Genomic DNA, 22,283 nt, shown 5'->3' with positions numbered 1-22,283 from the left:
TTTTGATTAATTGGAAAGTAATTGAAGACAGAACCTTTGAGTGTAAGTAGGTGTTTTCCAATGAACAATGCAGCAGGACATAGGGAGACTTATTTCCTGTTAGGATTGGGGACCTACAGCTCAGTCTAGAAATAAAGTCACAGTAACAGAAAGTTTCTCTATTGTACTTACACTGGGACCTTTTGGTCCAGGGAATCCAATGTTGCCAGGCTCACCTCTATTACCAGCTGGTCCAATTGGCCCAACCCTACCATCTGCTCCAGGGAAACCCTAGAAGAAGAAATCATACTATTAAATGGCTGGGGTATTTTGATTACTGCTTAGAATTCAGTTTTAAGAGAAATGTGCACTGACAGGAATTAAATGCCCTTTAACTTTTAAAAGGTGGTTACAGATCACATGCGCATTACTTCCTCCATTCATCTCCCTTTTGTAGAGGTACTTATTTCTTCCCTAATCCAGGACAAAGACCTGATCGGAGGCTCATAAAAATGAATGGAAAAATCCCTCACTGATCTTCTGGGTAATATGGTGATAAACAGTTGTGTTAGAGCTCAATGGTGAGGTCTCTGCTCCCTAAATCTCAGTTTATGCCTATGTTTAGAATGCACTGAAGCACTGAGTGAAAAACAAGGTACTTACAACAGGACCTTCCTTGCCAGCAGGGCCTGGGCTTCCAGGCTGACCTGGGAGACCCTGAAAAAGAAGACGTTTCTTACCAAACGGCTTACCAAAAAAAATTATTTTTTCTACACATACACACAGACAGTATCTATATGCATTCTGGAAACACGGCTGCACGTCCCATCAAGTTTACATCTAAAACACAAAGTTTAATTTGGTGGTGTGTGCTTCCACTTCAGCTGAAAATGACTCAGGTTAGGTATGTACCTATGGACTCATTTAGATCCTGCTTTAGCAGAGGATGTGCTTAAATATTTGCAAGTCTCTAATGGTGCACATGTGTACTGGAAACTCTTTCACTCCATCGGGTGGAGTAGGAAGGGAAGAAGGGAGGATTAAAGAGGATGGAAGTAAATGATATGGACCTAATCTGGCTGGATCTTGTGCCACTGAAGTGGATGGCTTTCAGTGAAATCAGATGCAAAATAAAAATCAAAATAATTGAGATCAGTCATCCTACAACATTTTAGTAGGATTTGCTTTTCTTTTAGTTAGTACGAGTTACAGAGGACACTCACACTTCAAACGTGATCTTAATGATCATGTTCTGTAAATCATCACAAGAGGAATCACCTCTCAGAAGTTAGTGCAGTATCCAGTCCAAGAGAACCTTCTTCATGACCAAGGCAATCAGATGCTAACCACATACAAAAGAAATCAATTTAAATAAACATTATGATGCCGCTTAATCATTTCCATACAGGTGTTTTTTCAACAAACTGATGGAAATGCCTTAATTGTGGTTAGCACGCACCGATTTTTTGCAGTTGGAATTCTGAATAATTTTATCCCTAAAAGTTAAGTCATTTAAGTCCTTTTTTTTTTTTTCCACAATTCTGTAATAAAAATCAGAGTTCAAACTTACTCTTGGACCCATAAGACCAGGCTCACCAGGGCGGCCAGCATCACCACTAGGACCCTTAGCACCAACAGGACCACTAGCACCACGGTTACCAGCAGGTCCCTACCAAAATAAATAAAATTAGGCAGACGTAACAAAAAGCATCACATCCATATAGTAAAAGGAGATGGTTCAGAAACAGTGACTTAGAGAAAAGCCTCACCATGACACCAGCTCTGCCATCAGCTCCAGGGAGACCACGAGATCCAGGCACGCCCTGCAAATGAACACAAAATAAATTAAGAAAGGGAATGAGAAATCAATTTCTGTGAGGTGGACACCTCTGCTAAATTTCAGCCTTCCAAGCAGATCTGCTGAATTTGAGATGAGTGTAGCTCTAAACACGCAGAGCTCAGTGCAAATGTATATTCTGAAAGAAATCATCCTCCCCTCCTTTTGGATTCTTTGAATTCAAGTCTTCTGGGATCAAAGCATTTTCAGTGTTCAGTGTAACCTAACAATGAGTCTGGCCAGCAGCTAGACACCCCTACCTGGTCTGTGCTGTCTCACCTTCACTTTGTCTGCAGAGCCATAGAGAAGCCAGTAAGGCTCTGCAGACCCTACACATGATAAAATACTGAATCCCAATTTCTAACAAAAAACCTGGTGGAAACAGTCATTTTTCCTATCCTGTCCCAGTGAATTCCTGCTCCCACAGGAGACCATGTCCCTCTTGAGGGTTACTGAGCTGTTTTTTTGCCCAGTGAAAAGGGTACTAAGCACCCCTGAAGACACTAAATTGAAACTTTTGCCTCATATTAACACGTGAACCAGTATTTCTTTTAAGCAGTTAAATCCCCTCACAAGGCTTCAAGAAGAGCAGAGATAATGCAGTAAATATTAAACAACGGATAAAGAAAGCAACCTATAATTACATTTCAGGGATGAGACAACAAACAGCATTAACACAAAGCAAAAGTAGGTTTGATCAAAAGTAATCAAAAGACTCAGAATGGCAAAAGGTCTTTACTTAGCAAGAACACTGTAAATTTAATGACTCATAATTTCTTAATTTTCCTTTGTGAGTCTAGCTTTATTTTCTCTTTCCTTTTTGCTTCTACTCTGGAACATGAAAAAAAAAAACAAACAACCCAAAAAACCTACTCTCAGACCAGCGGGGCCTGGGGGACCAGCAGAGCCAGGTTCACCATTGCTGCCTCTCTTGCCTTCCTCACCACTGGGACCAGGAGGGCCAGCGGGTCCAGCAGCACCCTGTTTGAGGCAAACAGAGGAAAGTAAGTCATCAGATGCTGTGTAGGAGATGCTATCAAACTTTATCCACTGAAATAACTTCCACATGTCACCATACTTACAGGCTCACCCTTGTTGCCACTTTCTCCCTTGGCACCTGCAGGGCCTGGTTCACCCTAGGGTCCAACACAAAAACAGATCATAGGACTAAGCATCATTCTAAAAATATTTCTTCTATGTAACTTTTTAATGAATCAAAAAATAACCATCCAATGTCATGCCTGCTTTTACTTTATAGTCAGAGAACATTTTTAGCCCTAATAGGCATGACCTATGTATAGACAACAAGCATATTAAAGATGATTAGAAAGGACATTAATTGAACTATGAAACATTCAGGGTTGGTTTCTCTGCTATGGATACCCACTGAGGGCCTGACTGCGAGACCACTGGCAGATCTCTCTGGATAGCATCAACATATAGACAGAGCTTAATAATCTTTGCACCTGAAGGAGTACAAAATTAACCTCTTCAGTTTCAGTGGCTGAAGCAAGCAGTGAGATACAGAAATGAGCTATGATGTTTACTTATAGTGAAGCAAGGAAAATATCTGCATTAAAAACAAAAATATAACCAGAGAAAATCCTTTACTACTGTGGACACTTTGTTCAATTTTCAAAAGATGATATGTAATAGACAAGGTCACTTACCACAAGTCCTCTAGCACCACTAGGACCTGCGGGGCCAGGAGGACCAGGAATACCACGGGGTCCGGGCAGACCAGGAGCACCAGCAACACCAGGAAGACCCTATCCAGCAGAGAGAGAAAATGTGTTGTGAACCCATTATCTTTTCTGTGTTTTTTGAAGAAAGTAAGTGTGAATACGGCTGTACTTACAGCTGCACCTTTAGCCCCAGGAAGACCATTAGCACCAGGGTTTCCCTGTTAAGACAGAACAAAAGATACTGGTTAATTTAGAGTCTCAGATGAACGCATCCAGTAATAATTACAGTTTGACAATGTACTTACTGGAGGACCAACAGGGCCACTAGAACCAGGAAGTCCAATCTCTCCTCTTGGACCAGCGGGACCAGTAGGACCAACATTACCAGCAGGTCCGATTTCACCCTATTTGAGAAAAGGACAGAGCCCGCTATCAGCGCGCACAGTGTTAGGGCAGTAGTGGAGCAATCCTGTATCAGCCTGATATTAAGAAGACAGACTCATATATATTCCTGTTTCAGAGGCCAGGCAATCAAGGAGCAGAGAAATTGTATTGGATTTTAGAGCCACTGAAGCTGGGTAGCCTAGGCAGGCCTCATTGAAGCTCATGGTTAACATGGAAACAATGGATGCTGGACATATCTGAGAAACTATAACCCAGGATCACACAGAAGGTTAACCTAGACTGCAGCCTAGTGCCTCCAGAACTGCCCTGAGATGCATCCCAAAGTTTAACAGACTTAATTCACCACTACCTTGCACCTTAAGGTGCCATTTGCAGGTAAATGATGCCTGATCAGAATGTTGTGGGACAATGCTTGCAGCGGTGTAAATAACAGGAAAAAAGGATACCTGGTATAAGCATACACTAAGTCAACTATAGATGCATAAACTGAATATGACAATTTCTCTTCAGCAATTTTATAACTAGCCAGGATTCACCCTGGACATGTAGGTTGTCTTCTCTCAAAATTACATGCTGTAACCACATTGACATGTGCATGAGAGAAGACTTCACGGTTTCCAGAAGTATTGTCTTTTGGCAAGAGTAACTAGAGTAAGATCTCAAATTTTCCTCGTCTTCCCTGCAGCTAATATAAAGAGGCCTAGCAATCAATGGTCCAATTTCTTCTATATGTGGATCAAGATAAGAGTTTTGCCTGCTCAGATATGGTGTTTGTGTATTTGTGTTCAGGATGAAAAAAGTGCCACTATACATCTAAGTGTATGCAGATCCAATACAGCTCTAGGCTTCTTGACAAATGGTCAGTGGAATTTTTACATGCAGCAGAACGGAACACTCTTGTCCCAAATCCTCTGTCGTTCCTCAGACAAACTCGAGTTCAAAACAGTGAGTTTTACTCAGGTAAAAATGCTAAGATCTGAGCCATAAACAGAATCTTCCATGTTAAGGTTAGCAAACGCGAAATGGTATTACTCTAAACCTGAAAAGTTTAAATGCAATTTTCCAATGCAATTTTAAGAACTCACATTGGAAGCACCCTGATACTCAACTGTAGCTTCTGTGGCCTCCAATACTTCTGTAAAGTGATGCAAACTGCTACTTTGCTTAGCTGTCATGATCCGTATTACCTTTCAAAGGTGTATACAACTGAACCATGTAAGAAGCAGAAGACAAATTAGGTTCTATATCTCACTGAGCCTGCCTTCCATCATTTCGCTCAGTCAGCATCTACCTGATTAGTAGCCATAGATCCTAGACCACAACTTGTTGGTTAGGCTGGCTTCCTGGTCTTTATTTTACATATATTTTGCGTGTAGAACCGCAACCGTCACACAAGCCAATACAGTCACTTCTGGAACAGAAAGAGACTCAGATTCCACAGCAGAATCCTTCTCTCAGGAATATAATACAATATTAAATACCTTGGGAATGTTTGATTGCTGAGGGTGGAAAGGCGAGGGGAAATCGACTGTGAAATAATCGATGTATTTCAAAGCAGTAGTCCTATAAATGAAGTTCTGCAAGTACTGTAGGGGCTTACCCTCATTCTGGTCTATAATTGTCCAAAATGAAAGCACCCCCATTTTAGAGAGGGGTGTTTTTTGCTGCCCATCAACACTAGCTACTATATTTCTTCTCTGTCAGAGGTACCAGTAGAAGCATATATTCTTACCTTAGCGCCAGGAGCACCTGGGAAGCCTGGAGGACCAGCAGCACCAATAGGGCCCTATAAAATGAAAGAAAAGTAGTTGTGTAAAGGTGTTCAATGACAACGCAAGCGTCTATTTCCTGAAGTAAACAGATAAAGTAAAACAAACAAACAAAAACAGTTACTTAGGCACCACATTATCAGTGTGCCTTTTGCATCTCCAAACTGATACGTTTTGTTGAGGTCAATGCTGAAAAACATTTGCAGTTACAAAAATGTGAATTAAGCAATGTTAGGCTAAATCTTGCCCTGAGGCCACACACCTGAGAAAGAATAAATAGAGGATGGGCAGAGGCAGGCATCTACAAGGCAAACTGTCTTGCTGTACACTCCCACAGTGAATGAAGGAGAGCACTGCACCCTGTTACTGTTAAGTACTAGGTGGCCATTTCCAGTGTATTTCCTATGCTGAAGAAACTGCGCACACTTTCACTTCAGCAGCCGTTCTGGCCAGCTACAAGAGCCCTGTGTTGCTGGAAGCATCCATCCTTCTCTGCACATGGGAACCGGACTGGTTTCCTAAGATCTCTGAACCACTTTAGAAAACTATACACAATCTATACTGAAGTCAATAAGAAAGTTTCCATTGATTTCACCAGAAATTGTGTCAGCCTTAACAGCAGCTGAGAGCAAGAGTTGATTCTAAGGCATGAATGGATTAGAAATCTTGATTCATACCCAGAGGATGTGTTTTGAGGCTGGGAGAATGTGCAGCCCCTGTGCCCACTCACTAAAGATTTTTTTAATGGCAAAGGCAATGGCATGTCAGCTTGAAGAGGGCCTTTGCTGATTCTACTATGTCTTGTTATCACTATGAGGTTTATAATTACTATGGGACAAACTTCCTATAATATGATACTGAGACACCACAGGGGAAATGCACTGATTGATTCATACCCTTGCTTATTCTTTAATACCTACAAATACAAAGGGATATCTTTTCTTAAGTTTTCTTAAATTATTAATGAAATGTCCAACTCATTCATAGCTACTGGGGACTGGTGTAGCATTTCTAGTGAGATAACATCTTTTAATTGTAAACACTTTTTATAAAACTTATTGACTTCAGCTGCCTCACAAATCATAGGGAAGGCAATGGGCCAACCTGTATAGTAAGGAGGAACTGGATTCTGCCATTCTATAAGCTATTGTGTTTGTTAAATATTAGGTTCCTGGAATTCTCACTGACATTACATAAATAATGAGGAAGAGGCTCAATGCACGCTAAAATATGTGTGAAAATATCTACTTGCTGAATTTCCATTATGTTGACTCCTCTGATGCTTTAAATTCCCAGTGGCAAGGAGAATATAGATGTTTGTGTGTGTGTGTGTGTGTGTATTTATGTATATGTATATATAAAGTATATATTTTATAAATATAAAAATATTTCTCAGTTTAGTTTTAAAAAAGAAATGTTAGGAAGTGCTATACAGAACATTTACATCATCATATCCTAAGTACATGTAAAATAACTTCAGCCTGGCATAGTTCAGACACTGGGACCCAACACAGATCTCATGCTGTTGAACATACAGAATAACACCTCAGCAGTCAGCAACTTCAGAGGATTTTTTCCCGTGGCAACTCATTAGCCTTCAAGATACCTAAAGAGGTTTGGTTATACTAAAATGTATAAATCAGATCTTGGGTGTAAGGTCTCTATTTGTCTGCAAATAAAAGGCCGAATCATATATACTTTTTAAATGCCCCATATGGGAGAACTGAAGTGAAATTCTTACCTCTGCTAATGTTCTACCCTGTTAAAGTATGTCAGATGTTTGCATTGACCAGGACTATTTACATCACTTCAGCAAATTTGGCAAAACCAAGTGCTGCTCCATCAGCTCCATCTACTCAGATTTTTAAGGCTGGAAGGGTAGGATATTCTGGGCTATTCCTGAAGTTTTTACAGCTTAAAACTATACCCCTATACACAAATTAATTTCGGCAAAATAAATGAGGTTTACCAAAGCCAGTGGTAAGCTATGGCAATACTAACTCCTATCCTAATAACAGGATAATTCTGGATTGGATCAGCACTTATTAGAGCAGTCATTGTTTTACCTGTCAGATCAGAAGAGTCACATCTTGTTAGCCTTTCATACTTCGCTCACATAACTCAAATGAAAAAGGTTAACTCCTCTTAGTCAGACAGGACAGTGTTGCAGGTGCTGAAAGTTGTATCCTAGAGTACTTATAACAGTTTCAGGTTGTGTATAATACTAGCCATTTGCATGTGCATGGTATGCAACTGTTAAAAAAGGTACACGGCATCTTTAGTTTTGGGATGAGAGCTGTTCTACTAGACTGGTGTAAATCAGGGGAATCACTAGGTGTTTCCTCATGAATTCACCAGTGCAAATAAACATTTGGTTCCTTGTCACAGATATAGCTGTGTTTAATCTAAATTCTGAGGCTCCAAGGAAATAGTCTGCAAAAGGGTTTGTTTTATTCTTTTTGTGGTAATCTGATATACAGCAAAGAACAGCGTTAAAGAAGTCCACAGAGCCAACTTCCCTGAAGCCTGAGAAGTCCTCTGTTAACAGAGATAGACACAGGACCTAACAGAACTGGACTGTCAAAGATCAAGAATGGAACTTACAGCAGGTCCGGTGGGGCCAGCGCTGCCATCACTTCCACGAGCACCCTATGAGTAAAGAACATGAGAACTAGAACCTGGTAGGAGATCTGAAGATCAGAGAAAGCCACAGTAAGTGGCTGGTCACGATAACAGACAGGTGGGAAGCCACTTACAGCTGGTCCAGGGGCGCCTATTCTTCCTCTTTCACCAGGGAGACCACGAGCACCCTGCAAGAAACATTAAATTAACTCATTTAGACCAATTCACTGAACAAAGATACATTATTTTTTCTTCTGCTAAGTCTCCATATGAAGTGGGCTGCAGCCAGGCAACGCTGTTCCAGATATTCACTTTCTATTACATTAGAGCATCTTGGTAGCTGGAGTGTCACTGATGACAGTAATTGCCCAAAATGCTGGCTGGACTATATCTATCAGATCATCATTTTGCACATTATGAACAGTAGCAAATACTTACAGGTTGTCCTGGGGTACCATTTTCACCAGGGGCACCAGGTTCTCCCTACAAAAAAGAAAGTTCAAAGGCTTAAATTACTCCAAGGATGCTTCAGATAGACAGCACTAGATCATCTAGAGAGATATTCAACAGCTGGATCCTGCTCTCATTGTCTGTTGCGGCACTGACAGAGCGTACAATAACAGCACATCAGCTCCTGGCAGGGCAGAGGCTGCAACTGCCCCTGCGTATATTGGAGCACAGCAGTTTGCAGTCCTCATAGAAGAGGAGGCCCCAGAGCCACTAGCTTCACTTACCCTTCCCAGCTTTCTTTACCTCTTTCTTTATTCTCTGATATTCACTGTGTAGCACACACTTGAGAGATACAGACTGGATAGCTAACTACCACTTCAGATTAATCGACAGCTTTTTCTTAGCTAGAGTAGAAACATAATTATGTTACTGTTTGCCTTAGATTAAAGTTACAAATTTACCATGCTGTCTTGTCAAATGGCTGGAAATAAGGATCTGCCTTAGCTATTCATAGCTTAAGACCAAAAATACTGAGATATGAATGACAGCCATTACAACATGACTTCTCTCTCTTTGCTGTTAAGTGCTCCCAACAGGCCTGCAGTTCACCTACTCTGGCCTATAGTGACAAGATCTGTCCCAGAGCACTGGTATCCTGAATATATACGGATACATCTAGTCTTTAGACTCTGCAAACAGCACCAGTTTGTTTTCATCACTGCCTTAGCACAGTTATATCATGAGTGACCTTGATTTCTTATGCTTGTGTTTTCCAGTCAGATTAGTACTCTCACTAATAACTGTTCCCTCATTTACTTAATTGCTTTATCTGCTTTTAATCTCCAAAGACTAGACAGCCTGAGCATTTGCTGTCTGGTTACTAAAACTTTCTCTGGTGGTCAACAAACTGCACTGATAACAGAGAATGCTATGCTACAATCAATAACTCTATAAACAAGTAGTGCTAAGCACTTGGAAACAAATAATAGGGAGAATTAGTGTTCGAGTTGTGCATAGTAACATAAATGGTTCTTGAATCCACATCTATTGTAAGTCACCAACAGCCTTAAAATATCCTACAACCCAGGAGTGGTTTTAAGAACAATGTTATTAGGGACTGAAATGAAATGGAAGAACAGAAGAAGAATTTAAGAGATGGAGAGTTTGCCAGAAAATGTTTCTCGACTGTTTAAATAATTTGTATAAGGATTCTTTTTAAATATGTGCTAATCTGAGGAAGGTAAAAAGGAAAAGATTTTGAAAATCAGATAGACTGAAATCAGAGTAGCACTGCATCTATCCAAAGTTTTAGCAGAAAGCCTTAGAGTAGAGCATGTGCCTCACACAACAGAATTTTTTTTAGTGTGCTTAAAAAAATACCAAAACTCAAAATACATTCCACAGTGAAGCAGGGACAGGAAAACCAGCCTTATTGCAAGTGCTGTGAGAAAGCTAATCATTAGGAGTCCAGCTCTGCAGCTCTTACTCATTAGACGTACTCACCTAACTCAGGCATAAGGCCCCAGGCATGATTTATCATGTTAAGGTACGTGTATTTATCTTACATGGATCCTCTGGCTTTTAGGTTATTTCAGCTGAGCAATGTTTAATGACAACATGGAAGATTAATTGGAGGGGACTTAATAAGTATCTTGCTAGAAAGAGATGTAAACGCATTCTACGTTTTCAGATTTCATCTTTACCTTGATGCCAGGAGTACCGGGTTGTCCCTTTTGACCATCCAGACCATTGTGTCCCTACATTGGAGAGAAAAATAATTAAATTTGTTTTTCTCACCAACTGGTATATACAAACTCTTGTCATATAAGGTAAATCCTTCTTTCCATGCAAAATGATTTCTTAATGATAACCATACGATTTTTTTAAATCATTCTCTTACATCAGGAGACATTCAAAAATTTAGAGAGATTCATGCACTTAGAATATATACCTTCATCTTTGAGGGAATTTCCAGAAGCTTTCAGCATGCTGAAGTGTCGTCAATCTTAACCATACAGGTGAAATATATACACATGCATATACACACACACAAACACAAACACACTCACCCTAATTCCCTTAAAGCCAGGCAGACCAGGAGTTCCAGGGAAACCACGAGCACCCTATAAGACACACAGAGCATGAATGATTGTCTCTCATGTTATATACTTCAGTTAAAAAGAAAGTAAAAGCATAAGCCCTTCAGCAGAAATTTGTGAGTAGATTGGGGCCCTGATCAATCAAACAAGGAGTACAGTCAATTCCCAAACCTCCCAGGATCAGACTTGTTCTAAGACTAACAATAATTAACCTGATTTTCCAGTTCTGAATCCCACAAATTTCATGCATTAACATGCAATAACATAGCTATTTTAGTTTTTTATGACAAGGTGCCTGCTCACCTCCTCCCATGTAACTTCTAATTAATAACAGAAGTGACACAGTGAGAATGGCTTTATTGGGGAAAAAGACCCACAGCTACATAATATCCCTGAAGGTAAGGACTGAAATTGAGAATTATCCATATAGGGAATATTACTAGTTCGTCAGTGTGGTGCAATGCAGAAACATCCTTATGCTTCATTGACATGAAAACATATATTATATACATAATATACGTATATACATCATATACAGTAGATCTTTACTAACCTGAGGGCCAGCAACACCCCTTTCACCAGGTCTTCCAGGTTTGCCGGGGTGACCCTAAAAAATACAAGAAAAATGCACGAAAAGGAAAGCTTATTTTATAACAGAAAAACTTAAACCATTTGAAAAAGAAAACACAGTATCAGAGTTTCTCCTTTTCAATAAATACGGAGGACTTGTTATGCTTTTCCTGTATTCAGAAAGCTAAATAATGTATTTTGGAGCGATTTTAAAGTTATCCATTTTTCTGTATACATTTCCAACATACAGCATCTCTTGTACTGCAAAATAACTATTTCAGGGGTTTAATTCTGCTATCAAATATTAATGAAAGATGTAAAAAAGTTATGGCCAGTAGAATGCTCAGCTTAATAATAACCTAATGTAGAGATCTGAATCACAGCCGTAACGGAGATGAAAAATATTTAATAACCACTTACGTCTTCACCAGCCTTTCCAGGAGGACCAGGGGGACCACGAGGACCTTGGGGACCCTATTAAAAACAGATTTAGGATTACTTCAAACATCATTCTTCAAATAAGACCCTTTGCTGGTTTCTAACTTGAGTTTGGGCACAGCTGGAGCCTGAACTGAATCAAGGTCCTTCCCTCACAATTGATTTTGCAGTTCACGAGTTTCCAATCTGTAGGAATCTGAATCCTGTTGCAGCTCTGTTTCTGCAACAGGATCAAGCGGGAGCATCCAATTTAAACATGCATGGATGTGCATTTGGATAGGAGTAATAGGCCTAAGCACGACAGGCCTACCTCTATCTCCTATGTCTAACGCTAACTGTGTGTGGGGGGGACATATGTACTTACCGTTTGACCAGGTTCGCCAGGCTCACCAGGAACACCTTGGAAACCAGGAGGACCCTAAAAGAGGAGTGAGATATTGTTAGTGTTTGAAAAGAATACTTCAGGATTGTATAGGTGTGTCTAATCTCTCCCATTGAATCATCAATGCGACTGTACTTACAGGGGGTCCAGATGCTCCAGGTGGGCCTCTGGGTCCCATTAAACCCTAGGGGAAATAAATACAAAATATTAAAAAAAATCACCCTTATTTAAACTCCTCTGTAACACCATTTCCCAATACTCCTAAAAGCATGGTAAGGATTACAATTCTCAGTGTGCAATGTCTAAATCAAGTCAAAGGAAGTTAAGAGATCTGCATGAATTTACATAGGGGGTTCAAGTATAAGCAGATCTTCTGATGCCAATGAATCAGCATAGAATACAGAAAGATCATTAAGGATGTACTATTATGGCTGAGAATCTTGTAACTAGCTTATTTTTCTATTCTGGCTTGTTAATGAATGCTTTTTGTGCACTGTTTCATTCCTCTAAGTACCCTCTCCTTTCCTGTGCAGGCACTTCCAGAATTTAAAGGAGGGGGAGTCGTAACTACACGCAAACCCGCAGTAAAACCAAAGCCAGCTATTATTAAGAGAGGTTGTGTTTTAGGGCCTGTCAATTTTATGAAAGTTTTCAAGAAGAGATGTTGGGGGAAGAAAGATCATTAGAACAGTAGACAAGTATAAGGCAAAACAAAATTATATGACCTTGAACTGGAAAGTTCATGCATTTTTGACAGTTTTTGACTAAATTCTCTTCACTGCACCGCTGAAAATATGTCGCTTACACAGTTTCCTTGACTGAATTTAGAAATTTATACACATCCTGAAAATGTGTCAAAATCATTCTTAAAAGGAATTTTTCAAAGCATACTGCACTTTATTAACAGTTCTCTTAAGCTTTATTAAGCAGGTAAACAACTGCAAAATGAAATGTAATTTAAGCTTCTATTGTCCAAATAAATAGATATTTTATGGGATTGTTTCAACAGAAACCATTAAGTTTTTAATTGGCTTTAATCTTGCTTGGGAATGCTTTTAGATTTTCTCATTACAAGATGAACACTATGTAATAGCTTTTCAATAGTTTATGTAGCATTCCCATAAGACTGTACAGTTTACTCTTGTATTAATAGTCCACTTTTATATTAATACTTTTGTATTAAATACAGGCATTTATGTATGGGATCTAAAGCAATCTTATCGCTATATGTAGCAATCCTAGGAAAAAACTATTTCTGGACAGTCTGAATCATATGTGCTAAATAAGCCCTGTGAATCTCTTCACAAATTTACATTTCATAATTGGTTTTCCCTGCCTTACTGTCTTCCCAATCTCTCCCATCTTTGCGGAACTTAAAAATTTCTCATGGTAGGTAGAATCTACTGGTATTGCTGTCAGATGAACCATATTTGACTCAAAAACTGGAAATCTGAAATTGTAAGGGCCCCCCAAAAATTATCATTTTCTCATTTCTTCTCCACACAGACAATGAGGACAGAACTTGTTTAAAGAGATTCCTATTTTCCTATGATGATTAGTATCTAATTAATATTACTATTAAGTATAGATGCCAACATATTTTCAAATATTCATTTAACACTACACTATTTTCAAGAATAAAAACAAGTACTTGACCCAGAATAATCCTGGCCAGCTCACTCATTAAAAATATCATCTGTGATGACAGTGTGTGATGAATTTAACCCATGTTCTGCTATCTATGTACACTGACAAGATCTGTTAGCATCAGGAAAGGTTAGAAATTCATGTGGAGAGACCATGGTCTCCTTAAATATCCATTCAGGTAAACAGCAACGAAGAAGGATTCCTCCTCAGAATAGCCTTGTAGTAGCAAGTACTAAAGTCCCACTTGCTCGGATCTAAATGCAGTGGCCAATGTTCTACCAAATCTGTGCAAGAGAAGGGCGTCAAAAGGGTTGTGCAGATATGGCAGAAAAAATGGTCCCCAGCTGAAGCTGAGATATGGAGTTATTTACTAGATCTATGTTTGTTTCATAGCATCTTCACAATCAATCTCATTTCTAAAACACAATTCTCTTCTGTCTCAATATGAAGAAAGCAATACTAGATCAAATTAGACAAGTTATCTGGCATCAGATTACGAGATTCACTGATTCACAGAAGTGTGATCAACAGAATTACAGCACAAAAAGTAGTAAAACTATATTCAAGTTGAAGACGTAGTCCAAAAACTATACTTTAAACACTTCACGTTGTCCTACATTGAAGCATCAGCTTATAGTCTGACTCAATGACGTGGTCAAAACACTAATTTTAAACTACACTTTGAGTTAATATAAGCAAGAGAATGATTAGGATTCAGTAGAACACAAACATCTATTCAAGTTATCAAGTGATAGATCATATGCCTACCATAGGTCCCGGGCCAAAATCAGCTGCTTTAGATGGATCATATTGAGCAGCGAAGTTCTGTAGGTGATAAAAAGTTTGAAATTAAAATACTAAAAATTTTAAGATCCAGTATTAGTAGTTATCATTCTATATCATATCTGTCATCTGACTTCCTAGACGGTATGTTGTAACAATATACTTAAAACTCAGTAAACATGGCCCTACTATAAATACATTTCTGTTCACTTGCTTCCAGAAAGATTGATTTCACTAGGAAGGCTGTTTCACACATTGGCCTCAAATACTTATGCAGTAGCGACAGAGAGGCACTGCAATACTGTGAAGTGAAAAGTAAGAACAAACTGAATGAATGTTTAAAATTGAAAACATTCTTGAAACACTACAACCATTCTGCACAAATTCCAGTGAGAGAAGTTACACATATTTTTCGTGCATTGCGTAAGTAAAATTCGCATCTCATCCCTGATAGACTATCAGACGAGGTAGGCCTTTCAGCTTTAAAAAGATATGAGGAGTCTGCAGTTTTAGAAATATTGCACTGGATTTTTGATCCTTCATCAACAGAACTCTTGCAGATAATTTTGCAGAGGACATTTCCCTCTTTAGTAAAAAAAAAAAAAAAACTATGCAAAAAAATCAAAAATTAAATAGAAGGCAATCATTTCTTGCTTGTTTTTAATTCCCAAATATAAATAGAGACTAACGAAAACAGTTTTAGCATTGGCAAAGGGAAAATAAATTATAACTATCCACATTGAAGCCAAAAGAACATTTTTCCATGCAGGAAGATTTACTTCACTTGCTCAGTAAGATACTGCCTATATGTCTTCATGCTCCCTGTGCAAGTTAATGTCAAGCAGATAGAGTTAAAAAAAGCATTCTTCAGAGAATAATGATGGACGCTTTATTTCTGCAGGAAGTGTATGTGAGACATAGTCCACCCATGTTCTACAGCATGAATACAGACAGAAATAAAAAATTCAAAAGGAAGTGGAATATTGACTTTTAAGTGCAGAATTTTAGTTTAACGGTAGATTTTTTCTTCAGCTTGTTCCAATACAGTTGCTGCCTCTTGAACCCAACAGCGAAGTGCCGTTTCCTTTGCCCATCTGCTTAATAGCACAGGTTTCATTTAGCTAATTCTTAATCAATATACACTACGGGTGCACAGATCTAAAGCTAATTAACAGGGTTGATTTGCTCCTGTGCACAGGTCCCTCCTGAACTCAGAATTCGAACTTGCCATGGAAAATAAAAATCCTAAGGAGAGTCTCATTGGAACTGGGACAACAAATTGCCGGCTGAACTCCAGAGAACGTTCCCACTATCATCCAGTGCAGTCTCAAGTGTTTTTTGACCAGTGCTAATTCAGCCTTTAGATGTCACAAAGCAGATATCAGTTTCAGTAATAGAAAGTTTGGATGCCTTACTCCGCCAAGGCCTGGAGGACCAGGGGGGCCTGGAGGACCTGGTAGACCATCTTCACCATCTCTGCCTGGTGGACCTGGTGGACCCTAGAACCAAAAAGACGATTATAAAGTGAATATTAGAAGTGGATAAAGAAATCTCTGAAGCAATGAATTCCTTAACAACCAGGTATCTACAGTACACATTGTAGCATTGCTATATATGTTGTTTCAGTTAATGGCTAACTTTGGAAGATAAGCACAGCCTGAACTTAACCTTGCTCTGCCACTCATCGTATCAGATATTTATTACAGTTTCACATTTGAGAGGATCTATGGAGGGTATATTGGAGCTATACTATCAAAGCATAACCTTCAAATTGGGGGTTTTACTGTAAGCAACCAAATTTTGTACCCATGATTTCCACATAGCCTGTCAGATTCTGCTAGTGAGAGCCAAAAAATCTCCCCAGGAAACTGATGATTGGTAGAGGTTAGCCCTACTGATATGAACTAGCATAGCTCAGTCAAAGCAAATCAAAGGCCATTTTTTATCAGTCCGGATTATTTGCCGGTATAATTGCAAATTTGATAACAGTAACACAGCACTGCCCTACAGACTTTTTTTGATACTGTCACTCTGCTACCATTGTCATAACTACTTTTACAATGGCTTGAAATGACATGCGTTCAGTTCAACAACATTAGCCTTTATTCTTCTTATGCCTTAATACACAAAGCTGGTAAAGTTTTTCCATCAAGGTAATTGAGGTGTAGTATTTCATGTGGTCTGTATTTCAGGCCCAACTCAGTGCTAGATGAAATCCAAAATAAACTTCTTATGAATTTCTAAAGGAGCAGGATTAGGCTTGCTATATTCTGGACATAAAATATGCATCTCATTTCACTGAACAGATTTAGATAGTGGTAGCCTAAAGCAAATATACAATCCACCATGTAGACATACTCTTCCTAATAGTTCTCATGATGTTTGTAGGCATTATATGACCTACGAAATATAACAGTAACTAACAGTACCATGGCATTTTCATTTCAGGAGAAGATATGAAAAGGAATACATCATAACTGCACACTGCTCAGGGCTCTTGTAATTATACGAATTTCATAATAGTGCTTCACAAAAACCAGCAGTGATACAGAAGCAAATAGGAAAAACACATGCCAGCAACATGAATGTTAATATTACAATTAAGTTATTCAATTGGTGTCATTCATGATTACTTTTACAATAGCCTCTAACAATACAATATCCTCTTTGACCGATAGGATGTAGATAACAAACATCTAACTGCCAAGAAGAGAGTTTTTTCAAGCCATCTTTGGGGGCACAGGTAATGAATGATCCTCAAGGCTGTTTTTGTCTTTTTGGGTTTGATGTTCAGAGTTTATCTTTATGCCATAGCGTTCCATCTGCATGTGACAGCTTTTCCTTTTGCTTTTTCAGGCATTATTTCTATTGTGTCCATTTGGAAAAAAGTTATTCAAACAATCACTTGGAACTCTAGGCTGATTTCGGAACTCAGTCACATTTGGTCAGGTACAATGACCATAATTAGGTTGCAGAGCTATTGACAGGGGCACATAGGTAAATTGCTTTATTTTTAATAAAAATGTACATGCTAGCTTCTAGAGGTAAATTCATTTTATCTCACATTAATGCCTAAACTTATTCTTTCTCTACTGGTCTTTTTCCAACAGCTGTTGTTCTAAGCTCACAAATAAATGAATGTCAATCCAGTTCCTTACCCTTTCTCCCTGCGGTCCTTTGTCTCCTCTGGGGCCCTGCTGGAAGAAAAACTTACTGAGTTACTGTGGAAGTTTTCCAGGAAAATACAGCAAAACAGATACATTAAAAATAATTAGTGTACATGTAAAATGGAAACAACACTGCCCATATAGGTTCTATAGTTATTTTCCACAGACAACATATACTTTTTCCTCAGTATGCTACTGGAAATAGATTAGTCAATACCAGTAGTATATCAGTCAAACTATCATTGCACAGTTCACAGAAGTACATGTAAAGTTTTCGTTTTATTCTCTACTGAATAACTAGCTCTAGTTTAACAACAATGACTTTTAGAAATTAAACAGAATCTACTTAGCCTTTTAGACCCATGTGGGTATTGCTGAACTGTTCAATTCACGTTAATCTTTCCAAAGCAACTGTTGCTGAACAAGAACGCCTCCTTGATGCAGTTTGGTTCTTGGTAGGCTTAGCTCTTCTCTCGAGTAGAGCAATTAAAGCCCAAAATTTGAATTTACCTGGGTGTTAGGATAACCCACCCGCTGTTCTCTTCTCTTACCTCCCACTCATCTCAGTGCTAACTCCATTCTCACTAAACACTGGATATAATGAATTTGGTTAATTTTCCTTTCATCTAACACTCAGCAAAGCATTAGTCTGCCTACGAATATCTGATACTATCTTCATTTCCAATGAAGAAAAATAAAAATGCTTACCTTCCGCCCTGCAGGTGCCTGGAAAAAAATAAAGCAGATAATTAAAAAAAAATTACCCCAATACTTTAAACTAAAATAACATACAGACTTTGGCTCATCTTCTCACACTTCAATTTCCTTGATGAATATATTTCAGCATGCCCTATGCTTTGCAAATTACTAGGAAAGCTAGAAGTTCACTGCATTGCGAAGATATATGCAGCTACATTACACCATTCCAGTGAAGGCTGACTACTTTATATTTCCCAAAACCATACAAGAGTGGTGTAAATGAAAGTCACACCTGAATTCTTTCATAATTCTTCTGTTGCAATGAATTTTAGAGAGGAAGATTGGCTTTAGAGTATAGTCATCTCTGATTCAAACTGCCAGGTATAATATCCAAATGTCACTGCTCTGCTACTTTCTCCTCATGTTCTTTACACCTATGAAGGCAGGCTCTTAAAAAGGCCAGCCCACTTGAAAAATTGGGGTGGGTACATTCCCGGGCAGTCCCTTCAGGACTTAATCCGTATCGTTCCACGACCATCTTGGGAATTAAAGTTAGTAAATACTAGTCTCGTGAAAAGTAGTCTAGCAGGTTAAATGAAGTTGAATGTTACATACTAGACAAAAAATAATTATACTGACCTCATTCACATCTGGAAAAAGAAGGGAGAGAAGAGAAAAAGAGATAATTAGACTGTGGATTCAATTATTTTAGCAGGTTTACATTTCAATGCTCTTAAAACATAATTTTGTTAATTCTCCTAATGTAAGAAACATTTTCTTAATGTAATTTTTTCTTTCAATGTAATTACCTTAAAACAAAATGTAAAGACTTACAGGAACAATCCTAAACTCAAAAGAGATTTTCTATTGAAACGAAAACAAGTGATATGGTTGATACAGTAAAAAGGAATATACTTTATATAAGCTTGTTCTAAATATACTTCTCAAAAAGCTGTGGAAAAAACAAAAGAAATGGTGTGCGCATATATATATATTCATATATGCACACATGCTAGAAATAGACAAACCCAGAAATGCTGATACATGCAAAGATATTAATTGTAATGAATAATTTTAGACTTTAATATAAGTGGCCCCATCTAACATTTTATGGGGAATGGGCCTAACTAAACATACCTATTCTCAAAATTTCCTGTAAAATTGTGCATAACAGAACAGTTTGAAACTACAAAATGGAAAATAACTTTACTTTTGTATGTTATTTACTATTAAATAGATCCTCATTAATTACTTGGAGGAATTAATTGTAAAAATCTGTTTCCCAAATCGCATGTCACTAAAAAAAAAAAAAATCTATTTTGTCTGAAATTCACCACAGTGAAAATCTCCTGCACCACACTTTTATCCCAGGAATATGCTTCCGCTTATAGATTGTTGGGTTTTGCTCCCCAGAAAGTATCAGTCTGGCAATGTATTACCACACCAAATTCAAATGGTTCATACAGCACAGCGAAAAGATGAAGGCAAACAATGAAGCGCAAAACTTTAAAAGCACTGAAATACCTTGAAAAAACTGTGATTACCTGTACTAATACAACATAAAATTAAAAAAAAAAAAAAAAAAGATTGCCTTCGAATGATGATGACACAGCTGACTATTCTGGAAAAATATAGTCTGTTGTGAATATGGGGATGACTGACGTAATTAGATTCCCACACGAGCCTCTCACTTTTCATCCATCCTCCACAAAGCTTTTGCTACTCCTGCCTGTCACCAGGAGGAGAAAACGTCCCCAGTGGCCCAGCCTCGCCGAGAGGGCGGCCAGGACGCAGCCCCACCTCGTGCCCTCGGGCCTCCCCTGGGCCGAGGCCAAGGCCTGGTGCCAGGGCGGCAGTGGCCGGGCCGTCGTGGCGGGGCAGGGCCGGCCGGCGTGGCGTCGTGGCAGGGCGCGGCCGGCCCCACGGCGCCCTGCGCGGAGGCCTTGAGGGCAGGTGGCCGCCCGGGAGCTGCGTCGGGACGACGGCGGCGGCGCTCGCAGCGCCCATGTGGCCGAGGCGCGCCAAGGGCGGACGCGCCGACGGCAGAGTCGGCCATCTTGTGCATAAGAACTCAGCCAGATCCCGCTTTACAGCAAGTCCTTCAAAGAGACAGCGGCTAGGAGCCGTGGGGGGATTTCACAGGAGGCTCCATTTCTCCCTCAGGACAGTGAGGGGGCCTGCATTTCTCCCCAGCGGGGGGGAGGGAGGGGGCGTTACTAGCCCCGCATCCCCGCAAGCGGAGGAGAGCAGCGCAACACCGTCGGGAAGCCCCGTCCACGTCTTGCACTCGGGCTCAGACAGATTCCTTCTCACTGCCTCGGACGGTGTTTCCCTCTCCTGAGGCCTCAAAAAAGCCAGCCTTCGTATCCAGGGACCCCCCCCTTCCAGGGACACCCCCCCCCCCCGGCAGCTTTGCACAGCTCTCCCCGCGGGACTGGCTCGGCGGGCGCACAGCGCGGCGGCCGCCGCCGGCCCTGCAGCGGCGCCGTTCCGCCTGCAGGGGGCGGCGCGGGGCGCGGCGGAGCGCGGCGGCGGCGGAGCGCGGCGGCGGCCCCCGCACAACGCTCTTGCGACGCCCGTGGAGGCTGCCGCTGCGGGAGGAAGGGGCAGCCGTGGCTCCCCGGGACCTCCCGTCTCCTCCGCCCCAGGAAGCGCGCCTGAAGCCTCACAGAAGTGCAGTCTGGGTGCAGCCGGCGTTGCTCCGCTCGCCGTGGATACCGTGCTCCTAGACTTTAAGCATCTGCGCTTGAATTAGGGCTTTGCATTCTCCTTTGGATACGAGCCCGTCTTTTTGCGGGGGGGAGGGGGGGAGGGGGAAAATCTCGTTGGCCTTTTGCCATCCTTTGCCATTTCTGAAAAAAAAAAAGCTAGATTCTGAACTGGGACGGAGGTGGCAATTTATGAGATGCTCTGTCTAGCTTGGAAAGTTGCAGATCGACACTTCCAGCCCCGCAGACTACCGTCCGCGGGGAAGACGTCGGGATAGAGCATAGAGAGTAGGACAGCCGCCCCGTGATACCACCCATGCCACAAACAAGCTAAAAGCACTTACGTTGACTTGTTGCTAGGTATGAAGTTACTGCAAGCAGCAACAAAATCCGTGTATCCACAAAGCTGAGCATGTCTAGTAGCTAGACATGCAGACTCCTTGTGTTGCAGAGTCCCTGGTCCGTGGTTAGCTATTACCTATGGGACGCAGGCATACAGTCTTGAGGAGTAACTCCAAACTTAGCAGAAACCTGCTGCCCGGGATGCTAAATTAATCAAGCCCCGGTCCGCCCTACTTATACCGCAGGAGGGTCCCGGGGCTGCGAGTCAGGGCGCGCGGCGCAGCCAATGGGAGCGCGGCGGCCGCGGGGCCCCGCGCGGCTCCCAGGCCGTCACGTGCTGCGCGGCCCCGCGCCGCCGCCGCGGCAGCCGTGGGGCGGCCGGGCCGCGGGCGGGGAGCGGCCGCCTGGGCAGAGGAGGGGGGCCAGGAGGAGGAGGAGGCGGCGATGTTAAATTGGTTCCATTCTTTGAGGACGTGGACACTTTGAGGCTTTCCGAAGGAAAATCTGACTCGTCGTCTGATTTTTTTTTTTCTTTCTCTTTTCAGACATCCCCCGCCCCTCGCGCTTTTTTTTTTTTTCGCCCCCGGCTGCGCGGCTGGGAGCCTCGCAGGGCAGCGGGCTGGCAGCGGCCGGCCGCTCGCTCCGGGAGCTTTCAAAGCAGGAGCTGTCCAGGTCCTGCGATACCTCTCGCCCAGCTCGGA

At 40.9% G+C, this 22,283-nt stretch overlaps 1 protein-coding gene across 2 annotated transcripts in view; it reads right to left on the bottom strand.

Annotated features, from left to right (window-relative positions):
* Positions 1-21,951, bottom strand: part of COL1A2 (collagen type I alpha 2 chain) — a 42,728-nt gene extending 20,777 nt beyond the window's left edge. The window contains exons 1-24 of one of the 2 annotated variants that reach the window (XM_068934861.1): positions 18,825-18,934; positions 18,542-18,559; positions 17,825-17,863; positions 16,082-16,165; positions 14,652-14,708; positions 12,376-12,420; positions 12,219-12,272; positions 11,837-11,890; positions 11,400-11,453; positions 10,817-10,870; positions 10,451-10,504; positions 8,736-8,780; positions 8,432-8,485; positions 8,280-8,324; positions 5,639-5,692; positions 3,807-3,905; positions 3,675-3,719; positions 3,487-3,585; positions 2,899-2,952; positions 2,690-2,797; positions 1,749-1,802; positions 1,550-1,648; positions 643-696; positions 172-270 (exon numbers count right to left, since the gene is read on the bottom strand). In XM_068934861.1, the coding sequence (XP_068790962.1) occupies positions 172-270; positions 643-696; positions 1,550-1,648; positions 1,749-1,802; positions 2,690-2,797; positions 2,899-2,952; positions 3,487-3,585; positions 3,675-3,719; positions 3,807-3,905; positions 5,639-5,692; positions 8,280-8,324; positions 8,432-8,485; positions 8,736-8,780; positions 10,451-10,504; positions 10,817-10,870; positions 11,400-11,453; positions 11,837-11,890; positions 12,219-12,272; positions 12,376-12,420; positions 14,652-14,654 (1,227 nt within the window). In that variant the 5' untranslated portion in view covers positions 14,655-14,708; positions 16,082-16,165; positions 17,825-17,863; positions 18,542-18,559; positions 18,825-18,934. Of the gene's footprint in view, positions 1-171; positions 271-642; positions 697-1,549; positions 1,649-1,748; positions 1,803-2,689; positions 2,798-2,898; positions 2,953-3,486; positions 3,586-3,674; positions 3,720-3,806; positions 3,906-5,638; positions 5,693-8,279; positions 8,325-8,431; positions 8,486-8,735; positions 8,781-10,450; positions 10,505-10,816; positions 10,871-11,399; positions 11,454-11,836; positions 11,891-12,218; positions 12,273-12,375; positions 12,421-14,651; positions 14,709-16,081; positions 16,166-17,824; positions 17,880-18,541; positions 18,560-18,824; positions 18,935-21,580 lie in introns of those variants that run through there. The other variant, XM_068934860.1, reaches the window with a different exon arrangement.
* Between the last annotated feature and the right edge of the window lie 332 nt (positions 21,952-22,283).

This window comes from Struthio camelus, chromosome 2, assembly GCF_040807025.1.
Source record: "Struthio camelus isolate bStrCam1 chromosome 2, bStrCam1.hap1, whole genome shotgun sequence".
Classification (NCBI taxonomy): Eukaryota; Metazoa; Chordata; class Aves; order Struthioniformes; family Struthionidae; genus Struthio; species Struthio camelus.
The sequence above is the reverse complement of the archived record's forward strand: the minus strand, read 5'-3'. Positions and strand labels throughout refer to the sequence as shown.